Here is a 20,489-nt window from a genome sequence, read left to right as displayed (position 1 = left end):
GTGTGGTGTGTGTTCGTGTGTGTGTGTGTGTGTACGCGTAGGCATGTACACATGTGTGTGTGTGTACTGTGTGATTGATTTCCATTAAGTTGCTATGGGGAAACAATTGGCCATTGACCTCCAGTCTCATCATCATTTTACTGCAGGATGTCAATGCAATGTGTGTTGGGGCTCATTGAGGATGCTGCTGCTGTACCCCAGGCAGAACAGAACAGGACTGCTGATTAGGGATGGAGGAGAGGAAAGACACACTCACTCTGGGTCAATAACTGCTGCTGCTCCCCAAGTTATTAAAGCACAGAGTGTTTATACAAAGAGCCGCGAAATGGAGACAACATCCCCAGAATGTTAAGAGACAAGAATGCCTGGCGTTTTTAATAAATCACACAGACTCACACACACACACACACACACACACACACACACACACACACACACACACACACACACACACACACACACACACACACACACACACACACACACACACACACACACACACACACACACACACACACACACACACACCTTCCTATGACTGTTCAGAACAGTAGCTCCTTAATTTTCTTAGTGTTGGCTGCCTGCCAGAGACTGTGACACCTCCAGTTGTAGGGCAGAACATGACAACAGCAACGAGGAGAGAACCCAACATAGAAACTAGAGAGCATGGACCAGAGGTCTACACCCAGGTCTTCAGCCACCAGAGAGAGGAGTTAAGCTCATAGTGAGACAGAGCGGGGGTAGGTTCCACTTAAGAAGGGATTGCAGCACAAGCCAAGTGAGACAACAGTAAGGCTAGTCAAGAGGGAGCTGGGTATGTAATGTGTTTGTGAGGCGGATCCATGTGTGTGTGTAAGTGTGTGTTCTGGGTGAGAAGGTTCGGCTCGACATGTGTCTCTGTTTGCGTGTGATACCGAAGAAGAGCAATAAGCAAAGTGTTGTATGACTACATGTCAAAGGACAGCTCCACAGAGGAGAAGACCTCAATAAGCATTGTCATAGGTTGGCATTGGCTTTGGTGCCATGCTAATGATTAGAGTGAGTGGCATGTTGGCACAGAGGAGTAATCCTGGACTTCCCCCATGCCGCCTGCCTGTTTGAGAGGTGGTAGCCATGGTTATCACCACACAGCCAGGCTCCACCCGATAATGAATTACAACTTGTGGGGAGGGAGGCACTTCTGAAGCACTCTGAAGGCTCCACTGGAAATGAACTAATTAGCCTTCTTTAGGAGGGATGCTTCTTGTGATGGGAAGAAGGGAGAGCTCAGCGTATTAGAGAAACATTGAGACAGTGAGAAATCAAACAACATAGGGCGAGAGAGAGAGAGAGAGAGATAAAGAGAGAGAGAGAGAAATGTTGTAAAAAAGAGTGAAACAGAGAGAACATAAAAGTGGAATTGTACATTGGTTATGGTTCAGAGTGGGCATGAGGTCATGAGGACTAATGGAGGAAAGGAGGATAGCTTAGTCATCTAGGTTGTGGACAGTTGGGCAGTTTAATTGGATTGGAGTTTGGTTATATGATGACATAATAATATCACATATTTTCTGGTTTCTGTTTGCTAGACATGGGGAGTGTTGATAGGCCGCAGAAGGAGCTTCTGTTCTCCTCTATCTATGACCGTAGATGTAAAGTCTCTCCATGTCACTACACTTTACAGGCACACCCTCTCTACTCACCTTTGTTGGCACAAGCTATCCACTGCAAGGGGGTGACATCATAGTTGTGCTGCCCGACTGAAAAGGTAAATACTCGAATCTGGAAGGTGAGGAGATAGTGGGCAGAGAGAGAAAAACTGAGATCAGTAGAATCAACATTCTTCTCGCACAGTGAGAAAGCAAAATGGCAGCAGCATTTCAAGCCATGAGAGCGAGGATGAAATGAAAAAAAAAACAGAAGGAGAGGGAGAAAGATAGACAGGGAGAAAGAGAGTGACTGAGTGCATGTGTTGCCTGTAATTTCATGGGTTCTGATAATAAAGTGGCTAATTAGTCAGCAGGTCAGAGCTGTTAACACCAGCAGCAAGACAAGAAAAGAGACAGAGAGAGAGAGATGACAGGGAGGGAGATAGAGAGGGAGAGAGAGATGACAAGGAGAGAGAGGGATGACAGGGAGGAAGAGAGAGAGAGAGAAAGAGAGAAAGAGAGAGGAGAGAGATGACAGGGAGAGAGAGAGAGAGAGAGAGAGAGAGAGAGAGAGAGAGAGAGAGAGAGAGAGAGAGAGAGAGAGAGCGAGAGAGAGAGAGAAAAAAGCCAACGTGTAGGAAAAGAGGATCTGAGCAGACACCCAAAAGGCTGGATCTATGTCCAAGGATGGAACTTTTGGAATCATTAAGATTCTCACCAAAAGAATGGCACTTGCTGTTGATAAATATGGCATTTCTTTAATAAGGATAGGGGATGAGAGAGAGAGAAGGGAGAGTACAGACTGGTTCATCAACTCATAAACATGCATGGACTGATTCATTGGGAGACTAGGATTGATGAATAGATAATTGGTTTTTGTGGACAGACTCACGGTTTTGTTGGGCCAGTTGTACTTCTCAAAGATGTCCTGTGCACGATCCTCTCCTCCATCTGTAAACATCATTATCATCTTATTGCAGCCCGCCCTCGGGGCACCGGTATCCTGTGGAACAGAGAGAGAGAGGGAGAGGTTGATAGAAAGGGAGAGGAAGAGGGAGAGGGAGAGATACAGAGACAAATACATTGAGAGAGTGATTAGTGAGAGAGAGAGAGAGAGAGAGAGAGAGAGAGAGAGAGAGAGAGAGAGAGAAGGAGAGAGAGAGTGGGAGGGAGAGGGAGATAGAAAGAGTTACAGAGATACAGAGAGAGATACAGATAGAGAGTGATTGGTGAGAGCGGGGGGAAACAGTCAGGAAAAGGAAGAGGACACAAACTATATAGACATTATAAAGTATAGCCTCTCCATCCAGGTAATCACAAAAACATGGTGTCTTGGTTCATCACAAGAGAAAAGAATGCTTGAGCAAAGTCTGGCTTCCAGTTCGCTTTCGAACAGCTGTAGAGTCTATGTTCTAATATGTTAGCTAATGTATAACCTGCATGTACAGTGCACAATACATCCACATATATGGGATGGACATATCTCTGTCTGTGTAGGGTAATTTATCCTGTGCCGTTGGTTAAATGTGTTCCGTGGCCAGGCGTTGGTTAAATATGTTCCGTGGCCAGGCGTTGGTTAAATGTGTTCCCTGGCCAGGCGTTGGTTAAATATGTTCCGTGGCCAGGCGTTGGTTAAATGTGTTCCGTGGCCAGGCGTTGGTTAAATATGTTCCGTGGCCAGGCGTTGGTTAAATATGTTCCGTGGCCAGGCGTTGGTTAAATGTGTTCCGTGGCCAGGCGTTGGTTAAATGTGTTCCGTGGCCAGGCGTTGGTTAAATGTGTTCCGTGGCCAGGCGTTGGTTAAATATGTTCCGTGGCCAGGCGTTGGTTAAATATGTTCCGTGGCCAGGTGTTGGTTAAATGTGTTCCGTGGCCAGGCGTTGGTTAAATGTGTTCCGTGGCCAGGCGTTAGTTAAATGTGTTCCGTGGCCAGGCGTTAGTTAAATGTGTTCCGTGGCCAGGCGTTGGTTAAATGTGTTCCATGGCCAGGCGTTGGTTAAATGTGTTCTGTGGCCAGGCGTTGTATAATGTGTTCCGTGGCCAGGCGTTGGTTAAATGTGTTCCGTGGCCAGGCGTTGGTTAAATATGTTCCGTGGCCAGGCGTTGGTTAAATATGTTCCGTGGCCAGGCGTTGGTTAAATGTGTTCTGTGGCCAGGCGTTGTATAATGTGTTCCGTGGCCAGGCGTTGGTTAAATGCGTTCCGTGGCCAGGTGTTGGTTAAATGTGTTCCGTGGCCAGGTGTTGGTTAAATGTGTTCCGTGGCCAGGCGTTGGTTAACATACTCTTGTGATATGCATTGAGTTCTAGGCGTAGCCCCCCTCCTATCCCTCCTCCCTTTCTCCCTACCTCTCCTACCCCAATCTGCCTGCTTGACAGCTGCCCTTTCTCCCTTCCTCTCCTACCGCAAACTGCCTGCCTGACAGCTGCCATTGATACCCAGGCCAGCGGCATTTCACTCTGATGAAGATGCTAATAAAGATAAATAATATTCCCACAATGACACATTTTTATTACACTTCTGACACTAATCATGGGGAATACAGCAGACACTGATTAAAAGGCCTTTTTATTTCTCCATCTTCTGTGTGGGGAGGCAGACTGGGCTATAGGCTGGGCTATAGGCTGGCCTATAGGCTGGGCTAGGCTAGGCTAGACTGGGCTATAGGCTGGGCTATAGGCTGGGCTAGGCTGGGCTAGACTGGGCTATAGGCTGGGTTGTAGGCTGGGCTAGGCAAGGCTGGGCTAGGCTGGGCTAGACTGGGCTATAGACTGGGCTATAGGCTGGGCTAGGCTAGGCTAGACTGGGCTATAGACTGGGCTATAGTATGGGCTAGGCTGGGCTAGACTGGGCTATAGGCTGGGTTGTAGGCTGGGCTAGGCAAGGCTGGGCTAGGCTGGGCTAGACTGGGCTATATACTGGGCTATAGGCTGGGCTAGGCTAGGCTAGACTGGGCTATAGACTGGGCTATAGGCTGGGCTAGGCTGGGCTAGACTGGGCTATAGGCTGGGTTGTAGGCTGGGCTAGGCTGGGCTAGGCAAGGCTGGGCTAGGCTGGGCTAGACTGGGCTATAGACTGTGCTATATGCTGGGTTGTAGGCTGGGCTAGGCAAGGCTGGGCTGGGCTGGGCGCTTGGCTTTGTGCCTCTCGGCCCACCAGAAGAATATAAAGTGTCTGTGGCTGATCTCTCTCTCATCAATCATCCCATCAGAGCCCATAAGGACCAAAGTCTCCTATAATATATAGGAGTATAGAGAGCTGAGCTGAGGCAGCACCTGTGTAGACAGACAGACAGACAGACAGACAGACAGACAGACAGACAGACAGACAGACAGACAGACAGACAGACAGACAGACAGACAGACAGACAGACAGACAGACAGACAGACAGACAGACAGACAGACAGACAGACAGACAGACAGACAGCAATGCCTGCCTGGTTGCCTAGCCCACCATCGCCATCATCCCACTGCAGTGGCAGTTCCTAATCAGACTGACTGACGATCTAGTGGCCCCTTTGGGCTCCATTCAGATGAGGCATAATCCTCTGATTGTCTAAAGAGTGGCTTGGTAGCACAGGGTCAATTCCAATGTCAATTGGGATGTCAGTATGCTAATTAGCATGTCTTATACCATGGGCATTTCATGGAAGACCTAACCTAACCTATCACCCTGAAATAAACCCCAAAGAGCGTGACTGACTGCTGGCTCTTAGTCTTACATTGAGTAGCTGTTCAAAGGCGAATTGGAAGCCAGACTTGTAGTCAGTGGTTCCTTTGGCTTGCATGTGCATGATAGACTCCTTGAAGATCTTCTTGTTTCTCATGTTGGCCTGGACCAAGGTCTTAAAACAGGGGACGACAGCATCAGCCTTCTCGTTAAACTGTGGGGGGGGGGGACAAATAACAATGAATAATTGTCAATTTAATGAGTCTGGATGTGACCACGCTGCTCGCTCACTGGCATTGAGGGCTACTCCATCTGTAGTGTGTGTTGGGATGAGGAGGGGGATGTGGGTTGCTCTATGCCACTCTGGCAATAAACATTGATAATTACAGCTTTCCATACAAAGAACAGGTGCACCTGGAATTCCAATGCAAACCAAGAACAAACGAAAAACACCCAGCCAAGGTAATGTCATCTAGATCTCATCTCCTCTGCTAAATTAAAATTAGTCCCGGGCTGTGTGTTTGTCTGTGTGTGTGTTTGTGTGTGTGTGTGTCTGTGTGTGTGTTTGTGTGTGTTTGTCTGTGTGTGTGTTTGTGTGTGTGTGTGTCTGTGTGTGTGTTTGTGTGTGTGTGTCTGTGTGTGTGTTTGTGTGTGTGTCTGTGTGTGTGTTTGTGTGTGTGTGTGTCTGTGTGTGTGTCTGTGTGTGTGTTTGTGTGTGTGTGTGTCTGTGTGTGTGTTTGTGTGTGTGTGTGTCTGTGTGTGTGTTTGTGTGTGTGTGTGTCTGTGTGTGTGTTTGTGTGTGTTTGTCTGTGTGTGTGTTTGTGTGTGTGTGTGTCTGTGTGTGTGTCTGTGTGTGTGTTTGTGTGTGTGTCTGTGTGTGTGTTTGTCTGTGTGTGTGTTTGTGTGTGTTTGTCTGTGTGTGTGTTTGTGTGTGTGTGTGTGTCTGTGTGTGTGTTTGTGTGTGTGTTTGTGTGTGTGTCTGTTTGTGTGTGTGTCTGTGTGTGTGTTTGTGTGTGTGTGTGTGTGTGTGTGTCTGTGTGTGTGTCTGTGTGTGTGTTTGTGTGTGTGTGTGTCTGTGTGTGTGTTTGTGTGTGTGTTTGTGTGTGTGTTTGTGACAGACAGAGAGGTAAACAGTGAGCAGTGTGTCTATATGTGATTCGCATCGAACAGCAATACCTGTAATGTCAGGTTTTTAATGGCCTTTCTTCTTGAAAGTCAACTTTCAATTCTGTTGACATTTTGAAGACAGAATGATGGCATAAAATAGGTTAAACATTTGGTGCATGAAAATCTGACATTTCCTTCTGTTCGTGCAGTTTGATATTTACAGTTTATTGGTAAAAACTAGAAAAATAACACGAACTATAGTATTCCTTGTCACAGATTATGATCTCGTAACAAAATGACAAGAACACGATGTAATGGTCCCGTTGAAGGTTATACTGTATTGGAAATCAGAAGAGTTTGTTCAATCAGATTAAGATAGAAGAGTTGCATTACAAAACGTTATATATCCTAGATGAGACAACCACATATCACAGTCAAATATACAAGAAACTAACATTCAATTCCAGCTAAACAATGGATAAATAGTGTTTTGCAAACATTTTTTTTTTTCATACACATCTAAAATCTATGAATAAAAAAATCTGAGAACTGTAATACTTTATACACACATTAAGCTGCCCATAATCAATCATTTCTGATGAGAAAACATAAATGTGAATAATTGGTGGATATAGCGTTTTGGAAATAAACTCTTCAGTAGTTGTGCTTGTAACAGGGCAGTGGAAGGCAATTTGGTAAATAATAATAATGGGAATATTTGACTGATCAAATGCAGAGTTTGAATTACAATTGTATTACTGTAACAACAATGATTACTGTTGGTGTCTACAAACCCTATCATACTTTATAGGCAAATAAAGAGACCCGCAACCAGACACCAGGTACAACCATTTTCTTTCCTTCCTACTTCCAGAGCTCTTATTTTCTTTAAAGGGGTGGAAATCAGCCTCGTTCCCACCCAAATCATCACGCTAATTTCTGCCTCTTAGAGCTGGGATTTAGAAACATACACTGACTAAGACCACTGGATTATGGAGGATTAACCACCCAAGTCTCTAAACAGGGTTACCCTGCCAGTGTGTGTGTGTGTGTGTGTGTGTGTGTGTGTGTGTGTGTGTGTGTGTGTGTGTGTGTGTGTGTGTGTGTGGGGCGTGCGGGCGTGCAAATGCGTGCAAGTGTAGGCTACCCATGTATGCAGTGAGTCAGATAATGCAGCATTCAATGGAAAACCTAAGAAGCAAGGTAGGGAGACTGTTGGTGAGATAAAGACTGGCACAATCACACATAGACTGGGGGTTGCAACATTGTGAGATTATAACCATGTGGGAAAGTAATAGTTTTTACAGTATATGTAACTATGCATACATTCCAGCAAACCGGGAACATTCCCAGAACAGTGTAGGTATATTACAAGAGATAGGTTCCTAAAACACAAAATATGCTCAGTTTTATCAAATAGTTTGTTTATATATTTTTTCATACTTAAAATTCTAAATCAATATCTAAATGATCCATAATATGACCATCTTAAATCAATTCCATATGTCAGATAGGTTCCCAAAACACTAAAACTGTCCAAACTGACAGTCAGATAATGTTTGTATCAGGGTGCACAAAACATTCCTTTGATGTTGCAGGAACATTCACAGAACAGCCTTTCTGAGTACTTTAAAGGTTCCAATAACATTTCATTTGGTTGTGGGAACAGTGTGGGTACATTACAAGAGATAGGTTCCTAAAACACAAAATATGCTCAGTTGTGATGACATTCATACAATGTTTAAGTTAGGTTGCACAGGACATTCCCTTAATGCAACACGGAACCATGCATGAGAGCACCAGCTGTTCTGAACAACTGTATGATCATGCTCTCCGTAACCGATATGAGTAAGACCTTTAACCTGTTTGGGATAGGGGGCAGTATTTTCACGACCGGATAAAAAACGTACCCGATTTAATCTGGTTATTACTCCTGCCCAGAAACTAGAATATGCATATAATTAGTAGATTTGGATAGAAAACACCCTAAAGTTTCTAAAACTGTTTGAATGGTGTCTGTGAGTAAAACAGAACTCATATGGCAGGCCAAAACCTGAGAAGATTCTATATGGGAAGTGCCCTGTCTGACCATTTCTTGGCCTTCTGTAGCCTCTTTATCGAAAATACAGGATCTCTGCTGTAACGTGACATTTTATAAGGCTTTCATTGGCTCTCAGAAGGCGCCAGAACGTGGAATGATAACTCTGCAGTCTCTGGGCGAAAAACAGTAGGGTTTTTGGAGAGTGGTACTTCTGAGAACAATGGCACTGGTGCGCGTGTGCATGTGACGACTCCATTTTCTTCTTTCAGTGTTTGAACGAATACAACGCCTCCCGGTTGGAATATTATTGCTATTTTACGAGAAAAATCGCATAAAAATTAATTTTAAACAGCGTTTGACATGCTTCGATGTACGGTAATGGAATATTTTGAATTGTTTTATCACGAAACGCACCGGCGCGTCACCCTTCGGATAGTGATTTGAACGCACGAACAAAACTGAGCTATTTGGATATAACTATGGATTATTTGGAACCAAAACAACATTGGGTGTTGAAGTAGAAGTCCTGGGAGTGCATTCTGACAAAGAACAGCAAAGGTAATCCAATTTTTCTTATAGTAAATCTGAGTTTGGTGAGTGCCAAACTTGGTGGGTGTCAAAATAGCTAGCCATGATGGCTGGGCTATCTACTCAGAATATTGCAAAATGTGCTTTCACCGAAAAGCTATTTTAAAATCGGACACCGCGATTGCATAAAGGAGTTCTGTATCTATAATTCTTAAAATAATTGTTGTGTTTTTTGTCAACGTTTATTGTGAGTAATTTAGTAAATTCACCGGAAGTTTTCGGTGGGTATGCTAGTTCTGAACAAAACATGCTAATGTAAAAAGCTGGTTTTTGATATAAATATGAACTTGATTGAACAAAACATGCATGTATTGTATAACATAATGTCCTAGGAGAGTCATCTGATGAAGATCATCAAAGGTTAGTGCTGCATTTAGCTGTGGTTTTGGTTTTTGTGACATATATGCTAGCTTGAAAAATGGGTGTGTGATTATTTTTGGCAGGGTACTCTCCTGACATAATCTAATGTTTTGCTTTCGTTGTAAAGCCTTTTTGAAATCGGACAATGTGGTTAGATAAAGGAGAGACTTGTCTTTAAAATGGTGTAAAATAGTAATATGTTTGAAAAATTTAAGTTTTAGCATTTTTGAGGTATTTGTAATTCGCGCCACTCTATACCATTGGATATTGGTGAGGCGTTCCTCTAGCGGAACATCTGTCCCTAACTTAAACAGGTCTTAATCAGGCGTCCTGGTAATCCGTCCGGCCCAGGACGCCTACTCAAGTGTCTTCACTGACATTCAACCTCTCCCTGACCCAGTCTGTAATGCCTACATTTTTCAAGCAGACCACCATAGTCCCTGTGCCCAAGAACCTGTAACAGCGCCTCTCGTAGGAGTGAGGTGTGTAGGAAGTCAGGAGCAGGAGAGCAGATAAGTTCCAGTGTAATACAACGTTTATTCAGGTGGTCCTGAAAGCACAACACAAACACAATGGGAATAACCGCACTAACGTCGTCGCCACCCACAGGGATGGAATTGCGCACACGGAGGAGAAACCTCGACTCCGCAAACTAAAGAGCAAAATGCACACATATACCGTAAGAAACAAATCAAATCCCGTGGTGCAGGCACGCACCCCTTACAAGCACAATACACAGCAATAATCCCGCACACAGCCTAGCCTGCAGCGGGGTGTAATAAACCCACCGAAATCAACTAAACTAAACACAGGTGTGAAAAACAAACAGAACTAAACGAAAAGGAAAATAGGATCGGTGGCAGCTAGTAGGCCGGCGACGACGACCGCCGAGCACCGCCCGAACAGGGAGAGGAGCCACCTTCGGTGGAAGTCGTGACAGAACCCAAGGTAACCTGTCTAAATGACTATCACCCCGTAGCACTTACCTCTGTAGCCATGAAATGCTTTGAAAGGCTCACATCAACACCATCATCCCAGACACTATGGACCCATTCCATGACCCAATCTCTATTGCACACCACACTGCCCTTTCCCACCTGGACAAAAGGAACACCTACGTCAGAAAATGCTGTTCATTGACTACAGCTCAGCATTCAACACCATAGTGTCCTCCAAGCTCATCACTAAGCTAAGGACCCGGGGACTAAACACCTCCCTCTGCAACTGGATCCTGACCCGCCGACCCCCAGGTTGTGAGGGTAGGCAACAACACATCTGCCACACTGACCCTCAACACAGTGGCCCTTCAGTAGTGCGTGCTTAGTCCCTTCCTGTACTCCCTGTTCACCCACGACTGTTTGGGTGACCGCGCATGACTCCAACACCATCATTAAGCTTGCAGACGACACAACGGTGGCAGGCCTGACCATTGACGACGATGAGACAGCCGAAAGCGAGGAGGTCAGACACTGCCAGGACAACAATCTCTCCCTCAACGTCAGCAAGACAAAGGAACTGATCGTGGCCTACATGAAACGGAGGGCCGAGCACACCCCCATCCACATCGACAGAGCTGTAGTGAAGCGGGTCGAGAGCTTCAAGTTCCTCGTGTCTACAACACTAAGGACCTATCATGGTCCAAATAAACCTACAGAGTTGTGAAGAAGGCACAACAATGCCTCTTGCCCAGGGGGCTGAAAAGATTTTGGCCTGGCCCTCAGATCCTCAATCAGTTCTATAGCTGCACAATTGAGAGCATCTCGACTGGCTGCATCACCGCTTGGTATGGCAACTGCTTGGCATCCGACCGTAAGGTGTTACAGAGAGCAGTGTGTACGGCCCAGTACATCACTGGGGCCGAGCCCCCTGACATCCAGGACCTATATACCAGGCGGTGTCAGATGAAGGCCCTAACAATTGTCAAAGACTCCAGCCAACCAAGTCATAGACTGTTCTCTCGCAAGCGGTACCGGAGTGCCAAGTAGGGACCAAAAGGCTCCTGAACAGCTTTTACCCCAAAGTCATTAGACTGCTGAAAAGTTAATCAAATGGCTACCAAGACTATTTGCATTGACCCCCTTTTTTTTGCACTGACTCTCTTGCACTGGCTCTATGCACACTCACTGGACTCTACACACACACTCACACATACTACACACACACTACACACACACACATGCTCAACACACAAACACACACATCCATATTGATGCCACACACACACACACACACACACACACACACACACACACACACACACACACACACACACACACACACACACACACACACACACACACACACACACACACATACTCTTTCACACTCTTCACATATGCTGCTACTACTCTGTTTTTATCTATCTGATTGCCTAGTCACTTTTACACCTACCTACATGTACATATTACCTCAGTTACCTTAACTATCTCGTACCCCTGTACATTGACTCTTTGTATATAGCTTTGTTATTGTTATTTTATTGTGTTACTATTTCCTTTTTTTAAATTTTGCTAATTGTTCTTACCTTTTAACTCTGTATTGTTGGGAAAGGACTTGTAAGTAAGCATTTCGTGGTAATGTCTACACCTGTTGTATTTGCTGCGAGTGACAAATACAATTTGATTCGATTCGATTTGATTTAATGTTATAAGAATGAAATAAGTGAGTTTTGTGAACCATGCATGAGAGCACCGTATTTGTTTTAGGTTTAACATAATATTCCATTCATATTCATGCAATATACATTTGACCTTGTCATGGAGGTCTTCAGAACATTTACAAAATGCTACAGTACCAGTCAAGGGATTTTCTTTATTTTGACAATTTTCTACATTGTAAAATGGTAGTGAAGACATCGAAACTATGAAATAACACACATGGAATCATGTAGAAACAAAAAAGTCTTAAACAAATCAAAATATACTTTATATTTGTGATTCTTCAAAGTAGCCACCCTTTGCCTTGATGACAGCCTTGCACACGCTTGGCATTCTCTCAACCAGCTTCTACTGGAAGGCTTTTCCAACAGTCTTGAAGGAGTTCCCATTAATCTTGCAATCTGAGGTGCAGTTAACTCTAATTAACTTATCTTCTGCAGCAGAGGTAACTCTGAGTCTTCCTTTCCTGTGGCGGTCCTCATGAGAGCCAGTTTCACCATAGCACTTGGTCTTTTACCTAATAGGGCTATCTTCTGTATACCACCACTACCTTGTCATAACAAATGCATTAAGGAAAGAAATGCCACAAATTAACAAGGCACACCTGGCAATTTATTTTCATTCACAGGACATGTGAACAGCATTCAATCATACAAATACAACCATATGTTTAACACTTCATATGTTGACAATCTGCCCATGTGGGCTTTGAACCTGCACTGTTTGGTTCCCAAACCAGGTCACTTATCCTCTGCACCACCAGGGAAGTGCTCTAATGGCTTCTTTTATCAGTATATAAATATGGGGCAGCAGGTAGCCTAGTGGTTAGAGCGTTTGGCCAGTAACCGAAAGGTTGCTAGATCGATTCTCCGAGCTAGGTAAAAAGGTAAAAATCTGTTGTTCTGCCCCTGAACAAGGCAGTTAACCCAGTGTTCCTAGGCTGTCATTGTAAATAAGAATTTGTTCCTAACTGACTTGCTTAGTTAAATAAAAAAATGTTAAATGTAATATAGCCATGGCTGTATGGCCAATCAGGAATTCCATGTTTCCTTTTAAACCTTCTTAGACATAACTAACCCAGGAAAATACTGGTAACTGGGTTGATCACCATCACTTCCCCATCCTCTTTATATGCTGCGTACTTCTGTGTCCATGTTTACAAGGTATCCAAGACTATGAGTGCTGATCTAGGATCATGAAAAATAAGCCAGGGGGAACATATCAAGCGTCTCCAAACTAGAAATTATATTGGGTGTTTTTCTTAAAGTTGAATAGTACATTTTTACACAATGTATTTTTATATAGTAAAATATTGTTTGTGTTTGTATGATTAAATGCTGTTCAAATGTCCTTGTGTCTCTATATCTGTCACGGCTGTCGAAAGGACTGGGCTGTGGAGGCGCACTGGAGGCCTGATGCGTGGGACCGGTACAGGTGGCACCGGTCTGATGACACGCACCTCAGGGCGAGTGCACAGGGTATACTGGACCGTGGAGGTGCACTGGAGATCTGGAGCTTATGGCTGGCACAACCCGTCCTGGCTGGATAACCATCGTAGCCCGACAAGCGCGAGGCGTTGTGACAGGTCGCACAGGTTTGTGTTGGCGAACTGGGGGTACCGTGCGTAGAGCTGGCGCAGGATAACCTGGGCCGAGAAGACGCACCGGAGACCAGGAACGCTGAGCAGGCATACTCCTTCCTGGCTGAATGCCAACTCTAGCACGGCACCTGTGAGGAGCTTGCACCGAGCACACCGGGCTGTAGCTGCGCACTGGCGACACAGTGTGTATCTCAGCATAACGTGGTGCTTGTTCGATCACTCGCCCCCACAGTAAGCACGGGGAGTTGGCTCAGGTCTCCAACCTGACTCTGCCAATCTCCCCGTGTGCCCCCCCCCCCCCATTTTTTTTTTGGAGCTGTCTCTCGCACTTGCCTAGTGGTTTGTATAGCGCCTCATAATAATGCCGCTCTGCTTTAGCTGCCTCAATCTCCTCCCTCGGACGGCGATACTCCCCAGCCTACCTCCAGGGTCCTTTTCCGTCCAGAATTTCCTCCCAGGTCCATCTCTGTTGCTCCTGGGCACGCTGCTTGGTCCTTTGACGGTGGGTGATTCTGTCACGGCTGTCGAAAGGAGCGGACCAAAGTGCAGCGTGGTTGTAGTTCCACATTTTATTAAATCCGTGAAACCTTACACAAATAACTGAAAATGACAAAACAAACCGTGATGCAGAGAGAAACAAACACTACTCAAAATATAATCACCCACAAAACCCAAGAAGAAAAAACCCTACTTAAATATGATCTCCAATTAGAGACAACGAGGACCAGCTGCCTCCAATTGGAGATCATCCCAAACAAGCCAACATAGAAATACAAAAACTAGAACCTAAAAACATAGAATTAGAAAACATAGAAAACACAAAACACCCCCTGTCACGCCCTGACCTACTCTATCATAGAAAATCACATCTTACTATGGTCAGGACGTGACAATATCACCGACAATACAGTCCTGTGCAACCCAATTTAAACATTGTATGAATGTCATCACAACTGAGCATATTTTGTGTTTTAGGAACCTATCTCTTGTAATGTACCCACACTGTTCCCACAACCAAATGAAATGTTATTGGAACCTTTAAAGTACTCAGAAAGGCTGTTCTGGGAATGTTCTTGCAACATCAAAGGAATGTTTTGTGCACCCTGATACAAACATTATCTGACTGTCAGTTTGGACAGTTTTAGTGTTTTGGGAACCTATCTGACATATGGAATTGATTTAAGATGGTCATATTATGGATCATTTAGATATTGATTTAGAATTTTAAGTATGAAAAAATATATAAACAAACTATTTGATAAAATATTTGTTTTGGCATTTACTACTAAAGCCCATAGAAACACATTGAAAAACATTCAGAAATGGCAAAAAGAACAGTCAAAAAATGTATTATAAGAAACAAGGTTTTGAAGTGTCTGTCCTTTATTACTCTGATAACGTTTCTTAAGACCTGCATAAAACACATTAATAATGGATTTCTTTATGATGGTATATATTGAATTCATTTATTCAAATAGACACCCACCCACCTCGGGCCATGTCTACTCCCACTCCTAAACTTGCCGGCATGTGCACGGGAGATATAAAAGGCTTATCCCTGCAAGAACGTGTGTGGTGGTTTATTTCTGTATTATAAAATTAGGAGAGACAAACCTTTCACACAAGTCAGAGTTATACTTAAACTACATCTTTAATAATAAGAGCTTTGCAAAAGCAATGACTTTCAACGATTCACCATTTTCTAATGATCCGTTGAGAGTGACAACACAATGGCTACTGAGACCATTTATAGCAAAGATCCACCCCCTAGTCGACATAACAAACCACAGATATTAGGAACAGTTAACAAAGTGAGACTTTATAAATGAGAAAGTAGTATCCCGTAGCCAGATAGCATTCGCTATAAATTATCGTTCAGTTTGGTCCCTAAGATGAGGTTGCTATCTTGTTCCTGTTACTCCTAGCACAAAAACACCAACTCATCCAATGTCAACTCTAGATACTTCCATCTCAAGTAAAACCCCTTCTTGACCCCACTCCTGGACAAGCTCACTGAGGGGAGTGAGCCTCTATGTAAAAAACAAGCCTGACCTCTCCCCTCTCTGGGCCCCAGGTGACTGAGCTCCAGCTGAGGGAAGAAGTGCAACTGCCAACAACAGAGTCCAAAGGGATACATTCTAATAACAAGTATATCACATAAGCATATTATGCAGATAAGACATCTTAATTATCTATGTTACACAACTAATTCTGATTCATCCACCACATGTGGCAAAAATGGGATCGTTTGAATTGGATTCTAAAAAACATTGGCAGATGTATTTTTCAGTCTGTCTGTAAAGGGTAATTGTAATAATAATCAGCACAACAGTTTTTTTGTGTTTTGGGAACATACTATATGTTGTTAACATACTATTGTTTTGTCCACACAATGTTCCCACAATCTAAAGAAACTTTCTGGGAGCCTTTAAAGAACAGCCGAAATGTGTTCTGGGAACGGTCTTGTAACATCAGGTGAATACTTATTTTTAAATTTTTTAAGTGTTTGTGTTTTGGGAACATATCTTGTGTGATGTCCCCACAATGTTCTCACAGACTGTTCCCACAACCTAATGAAACATTCTGGGAACCTTTAAAGAACATATTAAATATGTTCTGGGAACGTCAGGTGAATGTTTTTTGTATCCTAAAAGAAACATTGTAGAATCATCCACACAACTGGACAGTTTTTGTGCTTTGGGAACATATCGTTTGTGATGTCCCCACACTGTTCTCAACAGACTGTTCTCACAACATAATGAAACATTCTCGGGAACCTTTAAAGGTGAATGTTTTCTACAAACATTCTATAATTATCACAACAACAGGTTCCAGTTTTTGTGTTATGAGAACATTTGCAGCAACCTAACGTATGTTCTGGGAACTTTCACAGAAACAATTTTGGTTTGCTGGGATGTGACTATGTGATAGGAACCTATGTGAAAGTTTGCTCATGACCACATCACCATACCCATATAATATGTTTATACTGCATTGGAGGGGTTAATCATGTTATTACATTTCGCATATTGAAGAGAAACCAGACCTTTATCAGAGATTGATTGAAATTCATAATGTACAGTATGACAGAACCGTTCTATTCATCACCTTATTTGCGGAGGGTACTCACCCTGGCTACATTCACATAGTCGTCATCTGACAGAGTGTCTAGCATTTCCATGACCGACGTCTTCATCAGTTTCAGAGTGAGTCCGCTGACACTGCCACTCCTACACGCACAACACAACACACAACCATCAGCGCATTGAGCCATACTGTTCAACCTAAACGCTCCATCTTAAAACCTCATCCAGACAACATGGTACAGCCATAAGAGGTTCTACAGTGACGGTCCCTTTGCTTCTGTATACTGTGATGAGTGTTTATAGGTTGGCGGTCTGGCAAGAGGACACATCCATCCTCTCATTCCTCTCATGACCCAATCACAGTCGATTTTGTCATGCACTCACAATGATGATCTTCATATTGTACCTCTTAGACATGTATATAATAGCAAGACATATGTGGAGATTATTATGATTGAGAGGGAACTCTCAATTCTCTGTAAACCAACAGGTGGCACTAGAGAACTTTACTGTTCCTGCTAAAATGCCACTGGGGGGCTGAGGGAGGACATGAGGGAGCAGAGAGGACAGGAGGGAGGAGATAGGGAAAAGGAGGGGGGAGGGAGGGAGAAGGAGGAAGGAGAGAGGGAGGAGGTGGGAGGAGAGAGGGAGAAGGAGGAAGGAGAGAGGGAGGAAGAGGGAGGATAGATGGAAAAGGAGGAAGGAGAGAGGGAGGAGGAGAAAGTAGAGGGAGGGAGGAGTAGGGAGGAGAGAGGGAGGAGGGAGGAGAGAGGGAGAAGGAGGAAGGAGAGAGGGAGGAGAGAGGTAGAAGGAGGAAGGAGAGAGGGAGGAGGAGGGAGGAGAGATGGAGAAGGAGGGAGGAGAGAGGGAGGGAGAAGGGGGAGGGAGAAGGAGGGAAGAGAAATGGGAAGGAGGGAGAGGAGAGAAGGAGAAGGAAAGCTTGACGAAGACTGAACTAGATACTCACACGTCCACGATGATGATCATGTCCTTGGGAGATGATGCCCCTTGGATGTACCTGTTCCAAAAAGAAAAAGGGGTTTAACAAGTTGAATTCATCTTCACTGCATAGAATTGAACTGGTAGATTTAAACTGGATTCAAGGTTACAATAAGCTGGGCTATGTTAATATGTAGCAACCTGTTCAGAGCATATTTAATGCTGAAATGGAGCATAAGCTTTCAAGAGCTGTGTCTAAATCGATTCTAAGCTTTGTTGAGACAAGCTTGAATGGAGTCCCGGCTTAGCTAAGGTTAATTTAAGAAAAAGCTATGTTTGCATGGATTCAAAGCTTTGTTGAGCAACCTATACAGATGTTAGATCTTAATTTGATCACCCTGTTGCAGGATAACTTTTCTGCAATGCAAGAAATGTAGAAATTGTAGTGTATTTGAGGTTTAAAAATGCTTCTAAAGTCTGTAATTTCCACTTAGAAATTTCAGATTAGATTTTCCCTTACAAAAAATGTGTCAACCCCTACAAAAATGTCCATTCATTATAATCCACATAATAATTCACATTTACTGTTACTGCAGGATTATTTTCCTGCTGTAGCAAACTGGCTCAAATGAAGATCCTACATCTGTACGTGTATATCTGGAGTCTCAGTAACCTGAGTCGTCTTTATGCAGACTTTATCTCAGCTGTTTTAAATGTATTTAGTTTTAGTCTGAGCTCTGAGAGATTTCGGCCATGTTTCTAAGCAGGCTGAGCAGGGCTGGCCTGTGTTTCGGGAGTCTGAGCTGAGCTAAGCGCTGTCTGTCTATCAGTAAAATAAGATTTGTACTGCTCTATTCCCCTGATGATGTCAAACACATTATTTACTCTGTCAGCGAGAGACACAAGCTGCTTAACACCATTATGCTACAGTTTCAAAGCTACTCCCAAAATAGGGCAGCTATGGGTGTGTGTGTGTGTGAGTATGTGTGTGTGTCAGCCATGATGGTGCAGGGCGGGTCTGTGGGAAAGCAGAAACACAGTAGGACACAGAACCAGGGATGCTAGGCACTTTGCTGTCCTGGAAAAGCCACAAACACAAACGTCTGTCCACTGCTGATAGAGGTTGACATATAGAGGCAAATTAGAATGCACTCATTCCCTTCCAACTGCAATTAAAATCACATTTCACCTGACACAAATGGAGCAGAGATTGATGTAACGTCTAGACCTTTTCCATAGTTTGGTGGGGGGTTAAAATGCTAACGTTGAGTTAGTTTGGCATGCTGAGGAGCAAGCAGAGCAGACCGAGTAGTTAGCGGCCGTCTTTAAGCAGAGGCAGAGGCAGACCAATAATCAGGGGTCTCTTTCTGCTGATTATCAGCGGTTCTGCTGTGTGTGGAGGCAGGCCAGCTGCCTGTGAGCCAGTGAGGCGCTTTTCTTAAGCCGGGCCAAGCCGATACGGAGGAAAAGAAGAACTGAGTCCCTGTTGGCCTTGCTGCTGCTCCCACAAGCCCTAGCCCAGTACTTCACTGGCAGACTCCACGCCGTCACGCCAACCTGCACACTGACTCCTGACCTCAGCACTGCTGTGGCACCAAATCCCAGCTTCAAACACAACCAGGGCCTCACTCTCTTGAAACCCCTTCTGAAACCCTAGGACAGAACACAGTCAGGCCAGCCACCAGTACCACTGCCGCCGCCGACACTTGAAAGGTTGATTAACCGAGCATGCCCAGAATGGGCAGAAGTGTGTGGGGGAGGGGTGCACTCCAATTAATTTCAATAATAGAGAACGCCACATCAAAGTTAGAACTTTCACAGCTCTCCACCACTGTGTGCCATTCAGAATAAGGTTTGGAACTATGAAGCGTATTGGCATGACATAAATTTAATGATGGAAATCTTAATTTGATAGAGAGAGTGTGCATGCAGAGCGAGAAGGAGAGAGAGCTAGACTGCACGCAGTGATGACTTCATTCTGTGGGTAGATGGAGATGTGAAAGTGGTCATCGATGCAGCGCCCAAACCCAGTCAGAATGTCTGAAGAAGGGCCCTTCGGTGAAGGCCCTAGACCGTAGCAACATCAACAGAGTGGCTGGAGGATTTCATTAAATCCTCCAGCTAGACTCTTTATCACAGTGAACTCTAGTGCTTTAATACAGCTGTAGTTATTAACAGGGCACAGCAGACTTCCATTACTGGTTCAACCTCAGCTGCACCACAGTCACATAACACAGTGAAATGTTAAGCTATCATTAACTCCCCATATGTCTTAGGGGAAAACAATGTCACTTTTACACAGACTATTTCTCTTAGGGGTTTGAGTAAAGCACAGAGACGAGAGAGGACAGGGTGGGATCACTTGCAACAGAAGTTATACTGCTGCCACGACTGATCTTTCCACAGATTGTCTTGCTGCGTCTGACTGTGGCACCTCTCTCTCTCTCTCTCTCTCTCTCTCTCTATTCCTAAAAGTGAATTGTATTTGGAGATTGGAGTGGAGTAGAATGGGTTGGAGGGGGCTATTTTTCAATCTCCAGGCTGATAGTAGTTCCACGGTATGACTGATAAACCATCATGGATTGAAGCTGATAGTAATATGACTGTTACGTCTGATCTTTCATATTTGCCTCATGGATCCAGATGTGTTGTTTCTGCATGGGTTCCATTCTGTAATTACCTCTTGGCTCCTGCCCCCTGATAACATTCTTTCCCTGTCATTACCCAGTCTCCTGCATGCCAGGGCCAGGTAAGGACCAGATGGACCTGGCTAGTGCTGAACTGAGCCCAGGCACTCGCCCATCCCTGCCGTTC

At 44.3% G+C, this 20,489-nt stretch overlaps 1 protein-coding gene across 3 annotated transcripts in view; it reads right to left on the bottom strand.

The window, feature by feature from the left end:
* LOC106566000 (voltage-dependent calcium channel subunit alpha-2/delta-2) overlaps window positions 1–20,489 on the bottom strand; it is a 466,343-nt gene that overhangs the window by 246,133 nt on the left and 199,721 nt on the right. For all 3 annotated transcript variants that reach the window (XM_045691873.2, XM_045691871.2, XM_082959405.1), the window contains 5 exons: window positions 17,704–17,754; window positions 16,781–16,880; window positions 5,350–5,511; window positions 2,521–2,631; window positions 1,683–1,761 (listed from right to left, as the gene is read on the bottom strand). In XM_045691873.2, the coding sequence (XP_045547829.1) occupies window positions 1,683–1,761; window positions 2,521–2,631; window positions 5,350–5,511; window positions 16,781–16,880; window positions 17,704–17,754 (503 nt within the window). The remainder of the gene's footprint in view (window positions 1–1,682; window positions 1,762–2,520; window positions 2,632–5,349; window positions 5,512–16,780; window positions 16,881–17,703; window positions 17,755–20,489) is intronic.

Source organism: Salmo salar, chromosome 12 (genome assembly GCF_965601325.2).
Source record: "Salmo salar chromosome 12, fSalSal1, whole genome shotgun sequence".
NCBI classification, from domain to species: Eukaryota; Metazoa; Chordata; class Actinopteri; order Salmoniformes; family Salmonidae; genus Salmo; species Salmo salar.
Note: the sequence above shows the minus strand (reverse complement) of the source record. Positions and strands in the feature narration are given on the sequence as shown.